The sequence below is a fragment of the Xylocopa sonorina genome, chromosome 17 (assembly GCF_050948175.1).
Source record: "Xylocopa sonorina isolate GNS202 chromosome 17, iyXylSono1_principal, whole genome shotgun sequence".
Taxonomy (NCBI): domain Eukaryota; kingdom Metazoa; phylum Arthropoda; class Insecta; order Hymenoptera; family Apidae; genus Xylocopa; species Xylocopa sonorina.
Genome location: NC_135209.1, coordinates 2,819,959 through 2,838,472, shown reverse-complemented (window position 1 = coordinate 2,838,472; position 18,514 = coordinate 2,819,959). Strand labels below are relative to the sequence as shown.

The following is an 18,514-nucleotide window of genomic DNA, read 5'->3' as shown; positions in this document are numbered from 1 at the left end:
GGTAAAACCAAAGAATTCATTTTTAATTTATACAAAATATTAACTTAAAAAAAAAATTGTAATGCTCTAATTAAATATTAATAGTTTCTTTCTTAATGCTCAATAAATTTCAAAGCTGTCATAAATAATGATACACAAAGGATATCTAGAATATTTACAGATCAGTCATGAAAAGCACATACCAATACTAAATAAATTCAGACTTTACAAATGTACAGATTATTGTTTATTTTAATGACAAACGCCCGATTTGTAACGACATAGAGATAAACATAACACTCATTATAATTAATTTTTATTGTCATTAAAAATGATGAGTGAAATATTTTATCTTTTTCGTTAGAAAGTAAACGAAGAAAGAGTGAAGAATGTGGTAAACTCAATATAGAAAAAAGTGAGCAAAAATATCGCGAAAATTGCCTGGCAATTTACCAGGGCCTTCTTTATAATTCGCAATACTAATTAATCGCGAGGTGCGTCATAAAAAAGCAATACGCGAGCAGTCACTTAAGGACGCTTTATATGGTTCGCAAATCTAATTTATGCACCCAGAATTTAAATACGCAACACTAGTAAACTAGATTTTAGAAGAAATGATCTACTTAGGTGCAATGTCACCATAGTGCAATGTAGCTTTTTCAGCTACGTAGGTGACTCTAAGTGCAAGATCATACTTCCATTTATGAATCAATCAAGAAAAAAATCAGCAAAAATATCACGAAAATTGCCTGCCAGAAATGACAGGGCCTTCTTTATAATTTGCAACTTTATATTCGCAACACTAATTAAGAGACTTTTAAGTGAAGATTTGATATTATTTCCACATTATCTTGGGTATTTTATTTATTATGCTTATATTTCATTATGCTGAAATTTTATTTATTAATGCTCGCAACGATTAAAAAAACGCGATCTTACGTATTCGCAATACTAAAGAAACAATCGCGATTACCATTAAAAACTGTGATTACTCATTCGCAATGCTAAAAGGTGAATCCGCAATTTGCCCAAAATAATGTAGCCAGGCATTCTGCCGAATAAAGTAACGAGCATAGTGACGATATAGTATAAAGTAATGGCTTTGCATCCAGAATCCAGTATTTCCGAATGCAAAAGTCATTCGTTGCAGCCCTCTTCTCTGGGCCTCTTCGGCTCACAGCCTCTTCTTTCTTCGGGCGCAATGCCCGGAATCTTCTCAAACTTAAATCTATGCTCGAGATTCCCTAAACACAACCCAAAAGTGATGCAGCAAAAATCAAAAACATTAAGCGAGACAGCTAACAGCACGCAAGACGAGCAACGACTTAAGAAATCGTTGTTCGTGGTAAACGTGCCAAATCTCGAGCAGAAAACGTTCGTTTCGTGCAAATCGCGACCGCGACCGCGGGGCGATTCGAAAAATCGATCGAGTAAAGCCAGTGGCGAACGGCATACCCCGTTCGCGCCAACTAAACCGTCGATCATTCAAATCTAATTTCCTGAAACAGGTTGAACCACGCGAGAAAAAACGCGCCTGCCCGATCGGTGACTGTGGTCAACCTGCCCGGCCCTACCTACTTAAATCTACCACACAATCATACCAGAGTAAACTACCTGTCCTACCTAACGCTATATTTAAAAAGTGGCAACAGACTCGTACCAACACATACATACAACACACGGAATAGTCGCGAACTTGCATACAATCTCACACGTTCCAAATTTTACTTACTTGCATACTATCTATTACAATCTGATGTAATAATTACAATTTGAGATGTTACTGATTACACTACTGGTACATTACTATCATTATAAGTAATAATATATTTAATGGAATGAATGCAATAGTTAATGTTTGCTAAAAACCGACGTATTCCCTCAGTCTAATCACACGTGTGGTAAATACGTCGTACAATACACTAGCACATCAGATTGCGAGAAAATCTTATAAACTAGTGGGGAATCATCGTATTCATCACCTTTTCCCCATCCAAGTAGCACATGGGCACGTGAATGGGGTCCTGGCAACGAACACGGAAAAGGAAGCTGAAAATCCTGATCTAAATATAATCATTAGTACAAAAACAACAACACATATCAACCGTACTTCGGTTTACCTAGGTTTATTTTTTATTTTATTTTTATTATTGGATATGTGGGATATAGGGAGAGTAGGAGGGTATATAGACACACAATAATATTCGAGCGATTTCATCATCAAAGCAAATGTTCTAAGATATCAAAATTACATTCAAGTTTAATGCTTTAATTCCGAAATCAATTCGTTAAAATATAATTGAATGTTTTCTTGCACATGTAATTTAACATAGTTTCGATAAGCAAATAAATAGACTTTAATATTTTGAAATCTCTAATTACACCAAATGTAAACTCATTAGACAACTTCTATTATACGATATTAACAGGAATATTAAATGACTGGAACATTTAATATTCTTCATAAGTGTAAACAGTATAATTAACAATGATACACGTCACATTATTAAATGTTTATATAATAATTTTAATTGTCACAGATACGAAGTCGGAGGACATCCGACTTCATCACTAAATACTGCTGAATTAAGGCAGTATATGATATTATTCATATCTTTATTCATTATTCATATCAAAGATATTTAAAAGGTATTTAAAATTATAATTAGTTCTAATCAAAATATTTCATTTGTGTAAATGTTTATATATGATGCTTTAATTTTATATTTGCTAGACATTCATACTGGACGTGTATAGATCATGATATATTATATTATCATATTATATTGCTCGTATTTATTTATTTCATAATTATCAATTATTATTATACTATTATATATTATATTATTATTATATTATTCACGTTGTATTGTAATATTTAAAAACGCGAAATGCAAGAAAACGTAACCTGATCTAATAAATAACACATATAAGATAAAGTTTAGTGCCCACAGGTATAATTCTATACCTGTTGTCACTATGCTCGTTAAACAAATTCTGTATAAATACAACTAGTCACTCGTGTCGATTCGAACCTTTCGTCCTACGACATGATGAATGACCAGAGGAACTTGAAAGCATGCGACTCACCGACCGTAGATCGATGATGCTGCTGATGTCTGAGAGAAGTCATCAGAGATGTTTATGATGTCCAGAGGAAGTCATCGAAGATGCTGCTGATATCTGGAGGAACTGGTGGTGGTGGTAGTGGTGCTGCTGCTGCTGCTACTGATGCCTTGGTGAAATCGTCGAAGATATGGCAAATGTCTGAAGAAAGTCACATTATGAATTAAAATTCATGTTATCACACAATGAATCAGTTAAGAAAAAATATTAAAAAATGTTGCTTACCTCTAGGAGAACATTGTGAACGTTGTCGTCAGGGTGGAAATGGTAGATCAATCCATCGTCGAAGTAATAGCTGAAAAACTTTAAAAAGAACGAAACTATTAGAATTAGGTTTACGAAAGTGATTATTGAAATCTAGAGTTTCATAATTAAAGTAGAAAAGATAATTACATTTTTGGCTCCTGGAGCACAGCAATATCCATTTCAAGCAGGCGATGATGTGACTCTAATACCGGATATAAATATTTTAAAAATTCAAAAAAAAAATAAAAATAAAAGACTATTATAATACTGTAATAGAAAATATTATAATTTACGAAGCAAACACTGACTCTATTCTCGCGTATGACTACTATGATAAATTAAATATAATTATAATTAGAGCAGCTGTGCTCTAAAAAATATAAAAAAATTAAACGCAGAAAACACTGACTCTACCAACCGCATTGCGCGCGGTCACCAAAATTTTCTGGAAGAAAACTATTATTAGTGAGGGGACAAAGGGAGAAAATAAATAAGACACAGTTTTATTTTTCATATTATTTTTCATTTTCTTCGAGCGTTTGTTCATGAAAATAACTCTCTGCTAAAGCTACTAAAGCTGAGCGAAATATCATATATAAGTATTATAAAACATTTGCAAATATTGCAAATTATTAATTAATAATACATGACTGATCTGTATGATTTTTGCTTCGATACCATTTGTCATCAAAATTTAAAACATATTAAAATTTACTAATTTATTAATTATATCGTATGTTATAAACTAATCATTTATTACTCATATATATATTACGAATTAAAATCCAGATTTTACCACACGATGAACCAATTAAGAAATAATATAAATGATTCACCTTTCACCATTAAAATAATTCCTTTTTAATAATAAATTCAGTATTACCATAAAATCTTCATAAATACTACTCCATACATACTTCTACTGCTACTGTCCCAATCACTATTGGTCATTGTGATGTATATAAACCCTCATTTTAATAATTTGGTACGTCTCGTCAATTAATAATCTATAACAATGCAGAATGAAACAGTTGTAATCAGAATGTGTAGTAATAAAACCAACTGTATTGAAATTATGCAATAATCAAACTCAAATCACGTTGTAAAAGTGCAAAAAATCTATAGAGAATTGTAAGAATGAAATGCACGAACAACAAACAGACAAAGAAAATTTAAACAATTGATTTACATTTAGAATACTAATAATGTACAATATATAATTAACCAAGAGTAGGTATCAGTTGAATAAAGGATTGGTAACGATAAAGATGCTTGTAGGATAACAACTGTAAATATTCTGCAGTCGATAAGCAAGCTTGTTACATACTTCGAAAACAGCGAGACAGGTTCCGACAGGTTCGGCAGGACAACTCACACTAGTACGCCGTACCACTGCGTACCCGTATACGTGTGACGCACGCTCCTCCCCACTCCGCTTCCACAGTCAACATCGTAGTTCCGCACTCCGCTCACGCTGTAAATATGGCACCAAATTGAAATGATGTTTCTAGAATACCATGGGCACGCGCGATAAAGCCAAACAACACCTCATTCGATATCAAAACTTCGAAATGAAAATTTACAGTGAAAATGAGAAACAACGCTATCGCCATGACAGCTTGAACTATTCAACAAGGGATTTGAATCTCGACGCGTGCGTATTCGAACATTAACACAGGCGCTATTTCAAATTCAAATGTATCTTAGCGTGAACAAATACATAATTGTACTCACTAATTTATTGAAATGATAGTTGTTCGTAGCTAATGATTGTCGATTGTCTTGTAAATTTCTTGAGGGAGAGTTGTTTTGTTCCTACGTTCTATACTGTATCAAGTACAGTTTATGTTTAGTGAACAGCAAATGAATTGTTAATTTCTTGAAGGAGAGTTATTTTATTCCTACGTTCTTTTACTGTATCAAGTACAGTTTATGTTTAGTGAACAGCAGATGAGTCGTAAATTTCTTGAACGAGAGTTTAGTGAACTGTAGTTGCTTCGTCCTTACGTTGTTCCTCCCAGCGAGTCGAGATTAATAATGCGGATTGTGTAAAAAACTAAGTCCTTATATACTAATCGTAGGTGCAACAGGTTAACCAATCAGATCGTTCGAGTTCAAAGCGTTAACCAATTAGGGTTGAAGCGAACAATAGTCACCCTCGTATCGATACTACGAGCGATCTGATTGGTTAACAGGTGCTACTACGTTTGGGTATATAAGGGCACGATTTTTTGCACTAACTTTAATATCAAACTTGACTTGTTGGAGGGAGGAACTCCAGCGCTTGCACTTATGCTAAGTATATAAGGGTAGTTAATTTATTCTATAAGGTTAATTTACTCTATAAGCTTCTGGAAGGAACAACAATTAACGCTAATGAATATTTTAGATTTGCGAATATCATATTTCTTTTATACTTGTGTTTCTTTTTTAGCATTTGGACCTTACCGCATTCGATTTTAATACCACGTTGAAGGAATAGAATATTCGTAGCAGAAATCAACAGAAATTTGTCTGAGCAGATCGCGACTTAAGCTATCGTGACTAGTTGAGTTAAAATTTAACCTATTGGAGGGAAAATAATACCAACTTTATTTAAACGAAATATAATAATACTTATGTTTGTCTACAAACTTGAACAATAATAAATTAAATACTTCAATCACAAATACCAATTTCTCTCTTCGATAAATGAAATTGTAATAAAATATTGTAATGGTCTTACTCTTCACACCATACGAAATATTATATAATACACATACCTGCGTGTCCTATAAGATAAGTAATTTATTTTATGCTATAATTCATAAATATTGATAGATTAATGTTTAAATACTATGGTAATAAAGAAAAATGTTGCTTTTGTTCTGAAATTGTTTATTTTTAGCAGCAGGTTATATGCGATAATACGACGTATGATTATGATAATGTCTTATCCGTGTAAGTACTCGCGATCAAGAATGACATTTTTGTTGGATATTCCTGTACACTAAGTATCGTTAAGAAAAGTATTCCATTTACCTTCACAGTACTATAGAATATTTGAATTAATTGGTTATAATATTGTCAGCATTGATAACACTAATTTGGTCATAGAATACAAATATATGCAGAGGTCTCACTTGATACCACTTTTGTCACTAGACACCTATTCGAATGCACAGTGGTTTACCTATCGTACTCGTATACACATTACTTTAATGCTGTATATATTTTTACATGTTTTACAAGTGGTGGCGTGCGTGCATAGAGAGAATGCGCAATCGCGTAAAATATAACAAATCGTGTATTATCAACATTAAAGGTTGAAGTGAAAGTTTTGCACGTATCATTATTTTAAAATACGGTGCATTTGTAATAAAACATAAACAAATTTTAAAGAACCATTGGTACGTAAAATACTGAACGTGCATGTTTCTTCATACTTTGTTTTCTCATGTACATACTTGCCTGTAATGATTTATGTACAGGGATACATGGTACAATATTTATTAGAATATAATTTTATTTATTGAAATACATAACAGAATAGAGCGAGATTTGTTTTATATTAATATCTACATTTTATCTTGGAACAATGAATCAAGCCAAAGAAAAGCGAGGAGAGAAACATCCTCGAGATGATGAGCGTTCTACAAGTCCAAAGAGAGTAAGTTGTACACAATGTGTATAAGTTATACATATACTTATATACATATATATAAAAGAGCAAATTATGATAGTGAAGAAAACATACATATATTACGTACTTGTAAATCATTTTATTAAACAATATGTGTCTTATTCAAATATAATTTATATATTACAGCTTAAGACTACTACGGCAGATGTTGCTGCCCATAGCAATAAAGAAATAAAAGAATCGTCAAACTCAGAAGTATGTAATGATAACACGGTATTAGTAGCAAAACATTATAATTTGTTACAGAATAAAGATCTTACGAGTAGAGGCAAAAGTCGAATTTTATATATGAGAAATTTTAACAATTGGATTAAAAGTGTGCTTATATGTAAGATTTTAATTTATATATGAAATTGTAATCCATTCATCCTGATTTAGGATTAACAAAAATGATTTTACAGCTGAATATATTAATAAATTGAAGCAAACTTATGGATCTTATATAAAAGTATTAGATATGTGTTGTGGTAAAGGAGGAGACTTATTGAAATGGAAAATGTCTGATATAGGATACTTGATTTGTACTGACCTGGCTGATGTTACTATGCAACATTGTCAGGATCGATACAATGGTTTGAAAAGAAGGAATTCTCACGATAGAAATTCTTTATTCAGAGCTGAATTTATAACAGCCGATTGTACAAAGGTATTTATTTCTGTTTCCATTTATTATTATCAGCTTTTTGAAAAAGTTAAAAAAACAATTTAATCTAACATTCTATTGATATATATGTTGTGTATATTTATAAAGATAAGTTTCAGGATCATTTAAGAAAAAAGTTTAAAGATCCTAGCATATCACTCGACTTGGTCAGTTGTCAATTTGCATTTCATTATTGTTTTGAATCTTTGCAACAAGCAGAATGTATGATGAAAAATGCAAGTGAATGTCTGAAGCCAGGACGTTACTTTATTGGAACTATTCCGGATGCATATGATCTAGTGTATGCTTATTTTTTTAGTTATTGACAGAAATATCATTCAGTTGAAATTTTTGTACAAATGTATTTGGAAATCATCCTCTCTTTGATTAGTTCTAGATGGCAAAAATGCGATGGAAATAATTTTGGGAATGATATCTATAATGTACAATTTTTCTGTGATAAAACAAAACCACCATTGTTTGGTGCCAAGTATCACTTCCAATTAGAAGGTGTTGTTAATTGTCCGGAATTTCTTGTCTATTTGCCTTTATTTCGTAAACTAGGTGTAAAATTTGGCTTAGAATTGAAATTGTTTGAAAGGTAAAACAATTATGTTTACTCGATGCTTATAATATTGAAGAATGCACAAATTAAAAATTTATTATTCTGTTGTAGATATTATAATGTCTCATACATAATTCTGTTATAGATTCGACAGCTTTTATGAACGTATGAAGGATAAAAATAAATCGTTAATTATTAAAATGATGGGTTTGGAAACTTATCCACCTTATAGCAACACATCACTTGTTGGTGACCCTGAACGAGATTATGAACATGCAAAACAATATATGCAAAATGTATCAGATCATCGTGAAATTGGTACTTTATCTCAATCAGAATGGGAAGTCACATGTTAGTACAAAATGAACTTAACATATACTACCAAACATTGGTATTACGACATTCATAGAACATTTCTAATAAATTTATATTTTATTAGTACTACTTCACTAATACTTCAGTAGCATCAAATGGTATAATGCAATTTAATCTTAGCCTTTATTCTTTTTAGCTTTATATGCTGTATTCGCTTTTGAGAAAGTGAAAACTGGAACAAAAATGGAGAACCAGAATACTTAAGATTATAGAACCAAGAAACTATGTTAATTTTCTAGTAAAAAGTTGACCTGCTGATCATTAACTTTATTTTGCATCAAAAAAAGTAGACTGTTACTATGGAAAAACATAAGTATATTACTATAGCATTCATTTAGATACATCTACATTCTATATAAAGTTTTTTAATATGTTTAAAAATAAACAAAATTATATAATTTAATATTATTTGTATCATGTATCTGCCTTAAAAAAACCTATTTATACTATTTGATATGCACTTTTTCAGCATTTGAAGAATTGATTTTTATTTACTATTATATTCTATTAACATTAAGCAACAGTGTACATAATAAAATTGACCAACCTCTGTAGAAAATAATTTTTATCACATTCATTATAAATATACAATCAGATCAATACTATGATAAAAAAGAAGCATTATATTAATTTTGTAAACATTTTGTTTGAAAAATACAAACGATTGGAATTTTATCGAAACAACTTTCTTTCGGCAAATGAACAAAATGAAACATTTAAAAAATCAATCTTAAAACAAAGGATTTCTTATGCATTTTTACATGAAATGGCTCTTATGCACATGTAATGAACATCGATATTCGCTTTTACGTTCGTTGTGAATGTCTCCTTTCATAATTGACATATGTGGCGACGTGTAAACGACAACTAGGTATTTTTTTTTTCAAAATTAAAGCGATTTTAATCGATGGAAAAACACAATCCAGGCATTGATAAATATTTGTATGCATTTTGTATGTAAAATCGTAAGCATTACGTTCGTAACGAAGATGGTTAAAACAGAAAATGCCTGAATAGACAGGAACAGACTGCGGGGTAAAGGGTTATATTGGGGATCGAAGAGGCGGAGCAAAGAAGCGCATGCGCAGTTAGATATTTTTGATACTTAGACTGGGCTTCCTATACGATCTAAACGTAGGCTCGGCTGCAGTCTCGCGCGGAGTGTATAGTCGAATAACGAGTGACTGGTGTGTGTGTGTCCCCAGTCCTCTTTACTTCTCTCGCTTCTGTTAGCCCTCGCGTTGCCAGAGTCTATCAGTCGTGTTCGTATGAGAAATGGAGCTTGAGCAACCAACAACACAGTCAAATTCCGACTCAGTAAGTCACTATTTAGCATTAATTTGTTTTATTGCGTTTACCTACGTGCACAGTTTTTCGATATTTTCCCCCGTATTATCACTTTTCTCTTGTACGTACAGTATAGCTGCGAACGCGAAATTTTTCTAAGTCCCAAAATGGCGTCTGCGGCTAAGTCCTACCTGGCTTGCTTCGCACCGCCAGACGTTAAGTCCGATAGAGGAATAGATAGTTATATATGATTAGTCGGTCTTATTAAGATATTACTTCTGATATTTATTTCAATGTTTTAGGAAAAAAAGGTCAAAGAGAATAGTAATATGACTGGAAATCATAGCGGTAAGCAGTTTATTCATGGAGTTTAACATACGCACAGTAAGATGAAATCGAAACTTTGCAGCAGTAAATGTTATGTTCGACGCGATGACCAAAGACTCGAGGCTGCCAACGTCCCGACCGGTCTGACACGTGTTTTGACTCTAGCGAAGCGTCCGAACTAAATACTTATGATTTTCTGCAATTCAAATTTAGTTTTATTTTTTGAATTGGCAATTGTTTGCGTTCTATATTAAGTGAACGTTTAATTTTTCTTTTCATGTTTTTTACATAATGAATACTTTTTGTAGAGAACTTTTCGAATTTTACCATTTATGAAAGTAATGAAAAATACAATATATTTCTACATTTTAATTACATTTTATATTTAAATAGAAATATATTGAAATATTTAATGGTAAAAAATTAAATTTATTAATACCTATGGATACATTGTATATGTGTGATCTTTTTAAAATCAAAATTAATAACATAACATAATAAAAGTTAAACAATTAGTAACACTTAGAGTATTTTATTTTTTTCAATAAAAATATTCACAAATACAATTTTAAAGATATATGTATAATATTTTTAGAAACTCATATAAATGGAATGTCAAATGGATTTGATAAGAAAAGAGAACACAAATCTGAACATAGGGATAAAGACAAGGAACGATCTCATAAATCTGATCATAAAGAGAAAGAGAGAAGCAAAGAGAAAGATAGGAATCACAAGAGTGAACACAGAGATAAGGAAAAAGACAGACATAAACATAGTTCCACTTCTGTCAAAGAAAAGGATAAGCATGATAGCAGTAGTAGTAGCAGAGATAAAGATAAAGATAGGAAAAGTAGCTCATCGTCAAGTAAGGATAAAGAACATAAAAGTAGTAGTTCTAACAAGGAGAAAGAGAAGGACAAAAGCAAGGATAAAGAACATCATCACAAATCTAGTTCCAATTCAAGTTCAAAGGATAAAGACAGGTATCGATAATAATTTTTGAGTTAATCATTGTATTCAGTTTGTAATATTGTATTTACATAAAGGAAATTGCTTTGCAGGCATCATAGTAGTTCCAAGGACAAAGAAAGTAAAGATAAGGACAAAGATAAAAGCAAAGATAGGGATAAATACAAGCATAGTTTAAGTTCAAGTTCAAGTTCCCGAGATAGAGACAAAGATAAAAGTTTTTCTAAGGATAAAGAAAAAGAGAAGAAACATTCAATAGAAAAGGACAAGGAAAGACATTCCACATCTCATACTAATGACAAAGAAAAGCATCGCTCTTCTGAAAAAGACAAAGACAAGCATAGCCTGTCAAGTAAAGACAAACATCGTCATGATAAAGAAAAAGAACGCCATCGTCATGACAAAGAGAAATGTAAGTAGTAATGTGCAACAAATGTACACTAAAATTATGATTAGAAATAATTGGAAAAATTTATTTGTATCTGCTCTAATTTACAGCAAAATATAAAGAAGACAAGGATAAGAAGGAAAAGGAAGAAATTAAAGTGAAAGAGGAGGTAATGGATATAAAACCTAATCACATAGGAAATGAAGAATTTTCGTATGATGTCGGTCAAACCATAAAACATGAAGTAAAAGAGGTATATATATATATATATATATATATATATATATATATATATATATATATATATATATATATATATATATATATATTTTTTAATCTTGAAGCAAATGAATTTTAACAATACAATAGACTTGACATAATATATTACTTTGTAGGAACCTGTGTCACAAATAGAACCCGAGGATGATGATGATAGTAGCGGTGAGCAACCATTGTATATTAAAGAGGATGAAGAAGAGCCTCTCAATGAAGAAGAGGGTAGTATGGATTCGACGGATGGAAATGATACAAGACTTTCAGATCTTCATAATACAACTATAAAGACTGAAGAAGAATCGGACGAAGATATGCCACTAGTAAGTTTGTATATATTATACTTATTATAATAAATTTATATTGAATTCTCATTGTTTAACTAACTTTATATAGAGTGCAAGATCAAAGTATACTCCTACAAGTGTAAAAAGACGCCTGGACTCGGATGAAGAGAATGAAGATGTTCCACTGGTAGCACGTAAAAAACCTAAAAAAAGTGATACGAAAACAAAAAAAAAGGCACGGAAACATGAAGATGATGATGACGATGAGGTTGAAGAAGTAATGCATTTCATTCAGTCAGATCGTTATGAATACAGTGGTTATAAGAAGTATAACACATACTTATATTTTCCAATAAGATGTTTTTTAGTCAGCTTCTACATTTGGTTTTGACAATAGTAAATTTTTATAAATGAAAATACTATTAAATTGTAGAAGAATAATGTATTTAGATCTAATTATTTAGAATATAAGTTCTAAAATAAATACATAGGCATGCCACTGCAATTTTATAATAATAATTATGTATTACAGATAAAAAAATTAATTGAAAGTAATTTGTTGTAGAAACCAAAGAAGAAAAGTATAAGAACATCAAAGGGAGAAAATTCAAGTCCGAGGAAAAAGAAGCAAGAAGAGGAACAAGAAGTTTGGAAATGGTAATTTCTTTTAGCCTTAAAAGACCCCGCATAAAAGATGCTTCTAAATATAAATGAGGTTATGTTATCTAACCTTATGTCCTTAAAGCATTTCTGACATTCACTATAATAAAAGATGGATTAACTCAAGTGAACGTGATATTTTAGCACAAGTTAAATATGATTATGATCATTAGAAGTATTAAAGTAATAGTTTCAAGAAATATATCTTTTAATTATAGACGAAAATATTATACTAAATCTAAAGTGCTTAAATGGCTTAATACCTTAAGGTTAGGTCTTATTTGAACATTTATTGAAATGTATTTTACATTCTAAGCAATTGATATATAACATAGTAATATATCACAGTGGAATAAATATTAATTAAAAACATTTCAGGTGGGAAGAAGAAAAGAAGAATGATGGAACAAAGTGGACATTTTTAGAACATAAAGGCCCAGTATTTGCTCCTGAGTATGAACCGCTTCCCCCTGATGTAAAGTTTTATTATAATGGAAAAGAAATGAAGTTAAGTCAAGATGCAGAAGAAGTTGCCACCTTCTATGCGCGTATGTTAGATCATGACTACACTACAAAGCCTGCGTTTAATAGTAACTTTTTCCATGATTGGAGAGAGGTGATGACTGATTCGGAGAGAGCTAAAATAGTTGATTTAAGTAAGTGCAATTTTAAAGAAATGCATGCATATTTTGTGCAAAAAAGCGAGGAACGGAAGGCAATGACAAAAGAAGAGAAACAGAAGATAAAAGAGAAAAATGAAGAAATACAAAAAGAATATGGTTTTTGTATCATTGATGGGCATAAAGAGAAAATAGGTAATTTCAAAATTGAACCACCTGGCTTATTTAGAGGCCGTGGTGAACACCCTAAGATGGGCAAATTGAAAAAAAGGGTTATGCCTGAAGATATTCTCATCAATTGTTCCAAAGACTCTAATATACCAAAGGCGCCATCAGGTCATAAGTGGAAGGAAATACGTCATGATCCTAATGTTACTTGGCTTGCATCGTGGACAGAAAATATTCAAGGTCAAGTGAAATACGTTATGCTTAATCCGTCGAGTAAACTTAAAGGAGAAAAGGATTGGCAGAAGTATGAAACTGCTAGGAAGTTAGCGCAATCGATAGATAAAATTCGTGCTGAATATAGGGAAGATTGGAAGAGTAAGGAAATGCGTATAAGACAAAGAGCTGTAGCATTGTATTTTATAGATAAATTAGCTCTCAGAGCTGGTAATGAAAAGGACGAAGATCAAGCGGATACTGTAGGTTGTTGTTCTTTGAGAGTAGAGCATATTTCATTGCATGAACAAAAAGATGGGAAGGAGTATGTAGTTGTATTCGATTTCTTAGGTATGTGTTTGCTTTTTTATAAACAACGTGTTTGAATATTCGACAAAGCAAGTAGTATAGCGCAAAATAGTTTTGTATAATACGTGTTTTATAGTAAAGTGTTATCAACGTGTATTTATTTCATACAAATTGTTATCTGAAGATGATAAGAGGCTATACACATGTTCTTGACGATTGTCACTTGAATCGATGCTCGATTGCAGGAATGCACGAGGCAGACCAATAAATCAAAGCGACCGAATTAAGACGCTTCGCTAGTGATAACATCGAATATGTATCCTAAAGTTTTGTATTAGTAATTCATTAATGAGGCTGAAATGAATATTTTCACAAAGGAAAGAGTTGGAAATTACCTCAGGCATCATCTCTTAATCATTTGTCGAATATTGGGACACCCTTCATGTGTGCACACACACATACACACACGCATACATACACATATATACATATGGATAAAATTTTAGTACATTATTTATGTTACTATATTTGTAGGTAAGGATTCTATAAGGTATTATAATGAAGTGCCAGTAGAGAAAAGAGTATTCAAAAATTTACAACTGTTTATGGAAAATAAATCGCCAAGTGACGATTTGTTCGATCGACTTAATACAACTGTTATGAATAAACATTTAAATGAACTGATGGAGGGTCTTACTGCGAAAGTATTCAGAACATATAATGCCTCTTGGACATTACAGCAGCAATTAGATAAATTGACAAATCCTGACGACACAGAGGCAGAGAAGATATTATCGTACAATAGAGCTAATCGAGCTGTTGCAATACTTTGTAATCACCAGCGTTCAGTGCCTAAAACGCATGCGAAATCCATGGAAAATCTTAAAGCAAAAATAGAGGCTAAAAAAGAAGCTATAAATGAAGCAGAACTTGCTGTAAAAGATGCTAAGCGTGATGCAAGACATGGGTCCGTTAAAGAAAAAGTGTATGTTATTTGTAATAATGGATTAGTTACATCTTATCAAAAATAAATATTACGTGATATGTTCATTGTTACAGTGTATATGAAAAGAAGAAGAAAGCTCTTGATAGATTGAAAGAGCAATTGACAAAGCTGGAGGTACAAGCAACAGACAAAGAAGAAAATAAGGAAATCGCATTAGGAACTTCCAAATTAAATTATCTCGATCCTAGAATTACTGTTGCATGGTAATTTACTATTTGATTCTATATTTTTATTCATTTTTAAATGATATTTAATTCTAAATTTATAATAAAATATTTAATTTTTCATTCCTAAATTGTACAGGTGTAAGAAGCATAATGTCCCTATTGAGAAGATTTATAATAAAACTCAAAGGGACAAATTTAGATGGGCTATAGATATGGCTGGACCCGACTACATATTTTAACCCCGTGGATGATCATTAATTGTAACAGATAACTCCCACTGATTGTATTTAGTGAATTTTTCGTTAAAATAATCGGGAGAAAAGTAACAGTATAATTTTCTATATTTACAAAAAGGATAAATGTGAGAGTGCGGAGACATATTTTATATAGATCACTGTGTTAAAATTTCGGGGAAGACATTTCAGTAGTCTCGACACTTGTAGTTTCAAATTGATCGCTTAGCAATCATTGCGTAAAAAAATTTTAGCGGTTGCATTTGCATATAGCCGTTAACTGATCTTATAAATATTAGAAGTGGAAATTGAGTAGTTTGACAAAGAAAATTTCAATTCTTTAGGTAGAGATTTATAATATTTGTGAATTACAAGAGATGAAATTCATGCAAGCGATCTAAATTTAGAGGACATAGCTGAGTTACTTCATTAGAATATGAATTTTACATCCTCTAAATTTAGAAGTGCATAACAAGCATAGGCTGTTGCATTGTAAATAGAAACTATTCATAAAAACTTTGCCAGCCGATTAAGAAGAAAATATATATGTGTATTAGGTCTTATAAAAATACGACTGCCGGATGAGCAGCTAATTTTATATTCCTTTAATTTTAACATTTTCTTATAAATATGAAATGTGTTATCAATGGAAAGTTATTTGTATTATGCATTATGTTAGAGTTTCGAGCACCATACCAATTTTTTAAAATATAAAATTTATTAAATTGATATTATGGTGTGTTGACAAATTTGATTGAAATATATATTGTCCCAAAAAACAATTATGATATAGTGCTGTATTTAAAAAGTAGATTATCGCTTTTAGCGATTTATGTTTTATAAAACAATGTTCAGACTGTAATAAATGTGAACACGGTGTATCTTTAACATTTTTTTAATATTTGTACACTCGAAAACCTTGTGATCACACCATGGCAAAGGATATATTGTAAAGGGAAACTATCAATTTTAATTATTAGTTATCATGCTCATATATACATATATATATATATACACACACAAACGTACATAATAGCTAAATAGTTCTGTTTGAAAGTCTCATTCGTGATCCTATTAATGTCATTCTAGTAAATGTAAACTCGTGTTTAGTAATGAAATACTCGAATTTGTTGCAATATTTTTCAAAAATTTTTACATATATATAATATATGGTATCTATCAATAATTTGTACAAGATGTTCTTCTACTTTAAAAGAATGTCTTTGATTATGTGAATAATGGGACTCAAATTACAGAGAATAATGTCTCGAGAATATCGAATACCTTATTTTAATCTGTTATAAGTACACACCATACTTAGAATAGATCAAGCTAATTGCTTATTTATCTTGGAATATGAAGCAGGGACGAGTAATTGTTTTGCAACAGTTTAAAATACATTAATTCTATACGAAACAACTTATAAAGATTTCAGTGTAAATGTATTAATTTCTTCATAGACACAGTTATACATCACGTTACATTTGGTGTTAATTACTCGTTACTGACGAATATATTCTCACAACTCTGTGTTAAATGCATATAGACACACACCATCTTTTACATCCATACTTATTCATAAATATATATTTAAGAATGCCACAATGGTGGAATTGTAAACAATTGTGTAATCAGAATAGTGGTTCTTACCAACATATTATTATCATATGTTAATTCATTTTATTTAACGCTATAAAAAATGTATAGTATACTAATGCATTTTAAGAGACGTAATAACGTTATTAAAGACCACTATTCTTATGAAACTGCCAATTATCGTGTGAAAATCGTATAATTTAATCATTTGCTGATGTTACAGACTAGTTTCTATCAAATTCATTTAATTTTCACCAGGAATTTTAAATGACAGTATATATATCATTTCTCTGCTTAAAATAGTAAATTCTTAAACTGTATATCCACTAAATTTTTTACATTACTGTTGTCATAAATGTTGACGATTATGGACATTTTAATACATGAAACTAATACTGTACATCAGACTAAATTAATTTATACGATGATGAAGTAGACTGAATTTAAGATACATATGTGCATATATGTATGTCTCACATTATTCTTAATTTATTTGATTAAAAATCATTTGCAATATAGAAATTAATAACTAATTAATATGACATTACAGTAAGATACAATCAGCAAATAGGCCTCCGATATCAAATGTTTTATGCACATAAACATCAAATGATATATATAACATTTTTAACTTTTACAAGGAAATGGAAAATGAAAACTATAAAATACAATCGATATCTAGTACAATGAAGTGTGCACAAATTGAAGGTGTATATGTATATTTCGGACATTATCATTTCTATACGATACTGGAATAATAAAACTTATAGCGCCGAATGACCAGTTGATTTATTTATACACCGCTTTAAAAGTTCACATATTTACAACTGTGAGCATGATACTATTAAATATCTAATAACTTAAAGTACAGGAGTAAGTTTTAAATGCTATGGAAAAAAATGGACTGAGTGGTACTCTTTCCTCTTAGTAATTTATTATTGAAGAGCAAAGTACAATAATATACTATTATATTACTGCAGTTAGTGGTGATAGAAATAAATTATTAATAATTTAAATCAAATAATCGTGTAAATTTGTAATAAATATTAAAGATGTAAAAACATACAAACAGATAATGTCACCATGTACGTGCAATATATGATTTATCCCAAATAAAATAAATATTAAATATTTTTTAAATAGATGTTTCAAGCCAGAAGATATAAAATACAAATTGAAAGGTTTCACATTGAAACAATATGTATATGTCAAGAAAGTATCATCAAAGAAACATAAAAATATATGTGCAATTTGTATTTTGGCTATAGTGAAACATTCACAATAAATAATATAAACTTTAATTGAAAAGAGAGAATTAATGCTTCTAAAAAACAATAACATATTGAGATATAATAGTACAACTAACAAAAAATAAATTTTTCAATTAATTAC

At 30.7% G+C, this 18,514-nt stretch overlaps 2 protein-coding genes across 3 annotated transcripts; both read left to right on the top strand.

The window, feature by feature from the left end:
* Positions 1-7,066: 7,066 nt before the first annotated feature.
* Positions 7,067-8,877, top strand: Rnmt (RNA guanine-7 methyltransferase). The gene is given in 7 exon segments (XM_076907729.1): positions 7,067-7,361; positions 7,435-7,679; positions 7,796-7,977; positions 8,068-8,277; positions 8,387-8,592; positions 8,753-8,785; positions 8,788-8,877. Coding segments are annotated over 7 exon segments (1,212 nt in total). The 3' UTR covers positions 8,829-8,877.
* A 917-nt stretch (positions 8,878-9,794) lies between these two features.
* On the top strand, positions 9,795-17,200 carry Top1 (DNA topoisomerase 1). Of its 2 annotated transcripts, XM_076907974.1 has the most exons (12): positions 9,795-9,933; positions 10,206-10,251; positions 10,826-11,216; positions 11,295-11,614; positions 11,701-11,843; positions 11,986-12,186; positions 12,260-12,427; positions 12,716-12,807; positions 13,189-14,162; positions 14,655-15,105; positions 15,180-15,329; positions 15,430-17,200. In XM_076907974.1, the coding sequence occupies exons 1-12, from the start codon at positions 9,892-9,894 to the stop codon at positions 15,530-15,532; spliced, it is 3,081 nt and encodes a 1,026-aa protein (XP_076764089.1). In that variant the 5' UTR covers positions 9,795-9,891; the 3' UTR covers positions 15,533-17,200. The 2 variants fall into 2 exon arrangements, with proteins under 2 accessions (XP_076764089.1, XP_076764090.1); XM_076907975.1 differs by lacking the exons at positions 9,795-9,933; positions 10,206-10,251; positions 10,826-11,216; ... (3 more) ...; positions 12,260-12,427; positions 12,716-12,807 and adding an exon at positions 12,897-13,079.
* The last annotated feature ends 1,314 nt before the right edge of the window (positions 17,201-18,514 follow it).

Bases quoted from the DNA above. Each gene is read 5' to 3' on its own strand.
- Top1 (XM_076907974.1), top strand. From the start codon at position 9,892: ATGGAGCTTGAGCAACCAACAACACAGTCAAATTCCGACTCA. The intron at 10,252-10,825 runs GTAAGCAGTTTA...TAATATTTTTAG, and splicing joins TATGACTGGAAATCATAGCG to AAACTCATATAAATGGAATG. The intron at 15,330-15,429 runs GTAATTTACTAT...TAAATTGTACAG, and splicing joins CCTAGAATTACTGTTGCATG to GTGTAAGAAGCATAATGTCC.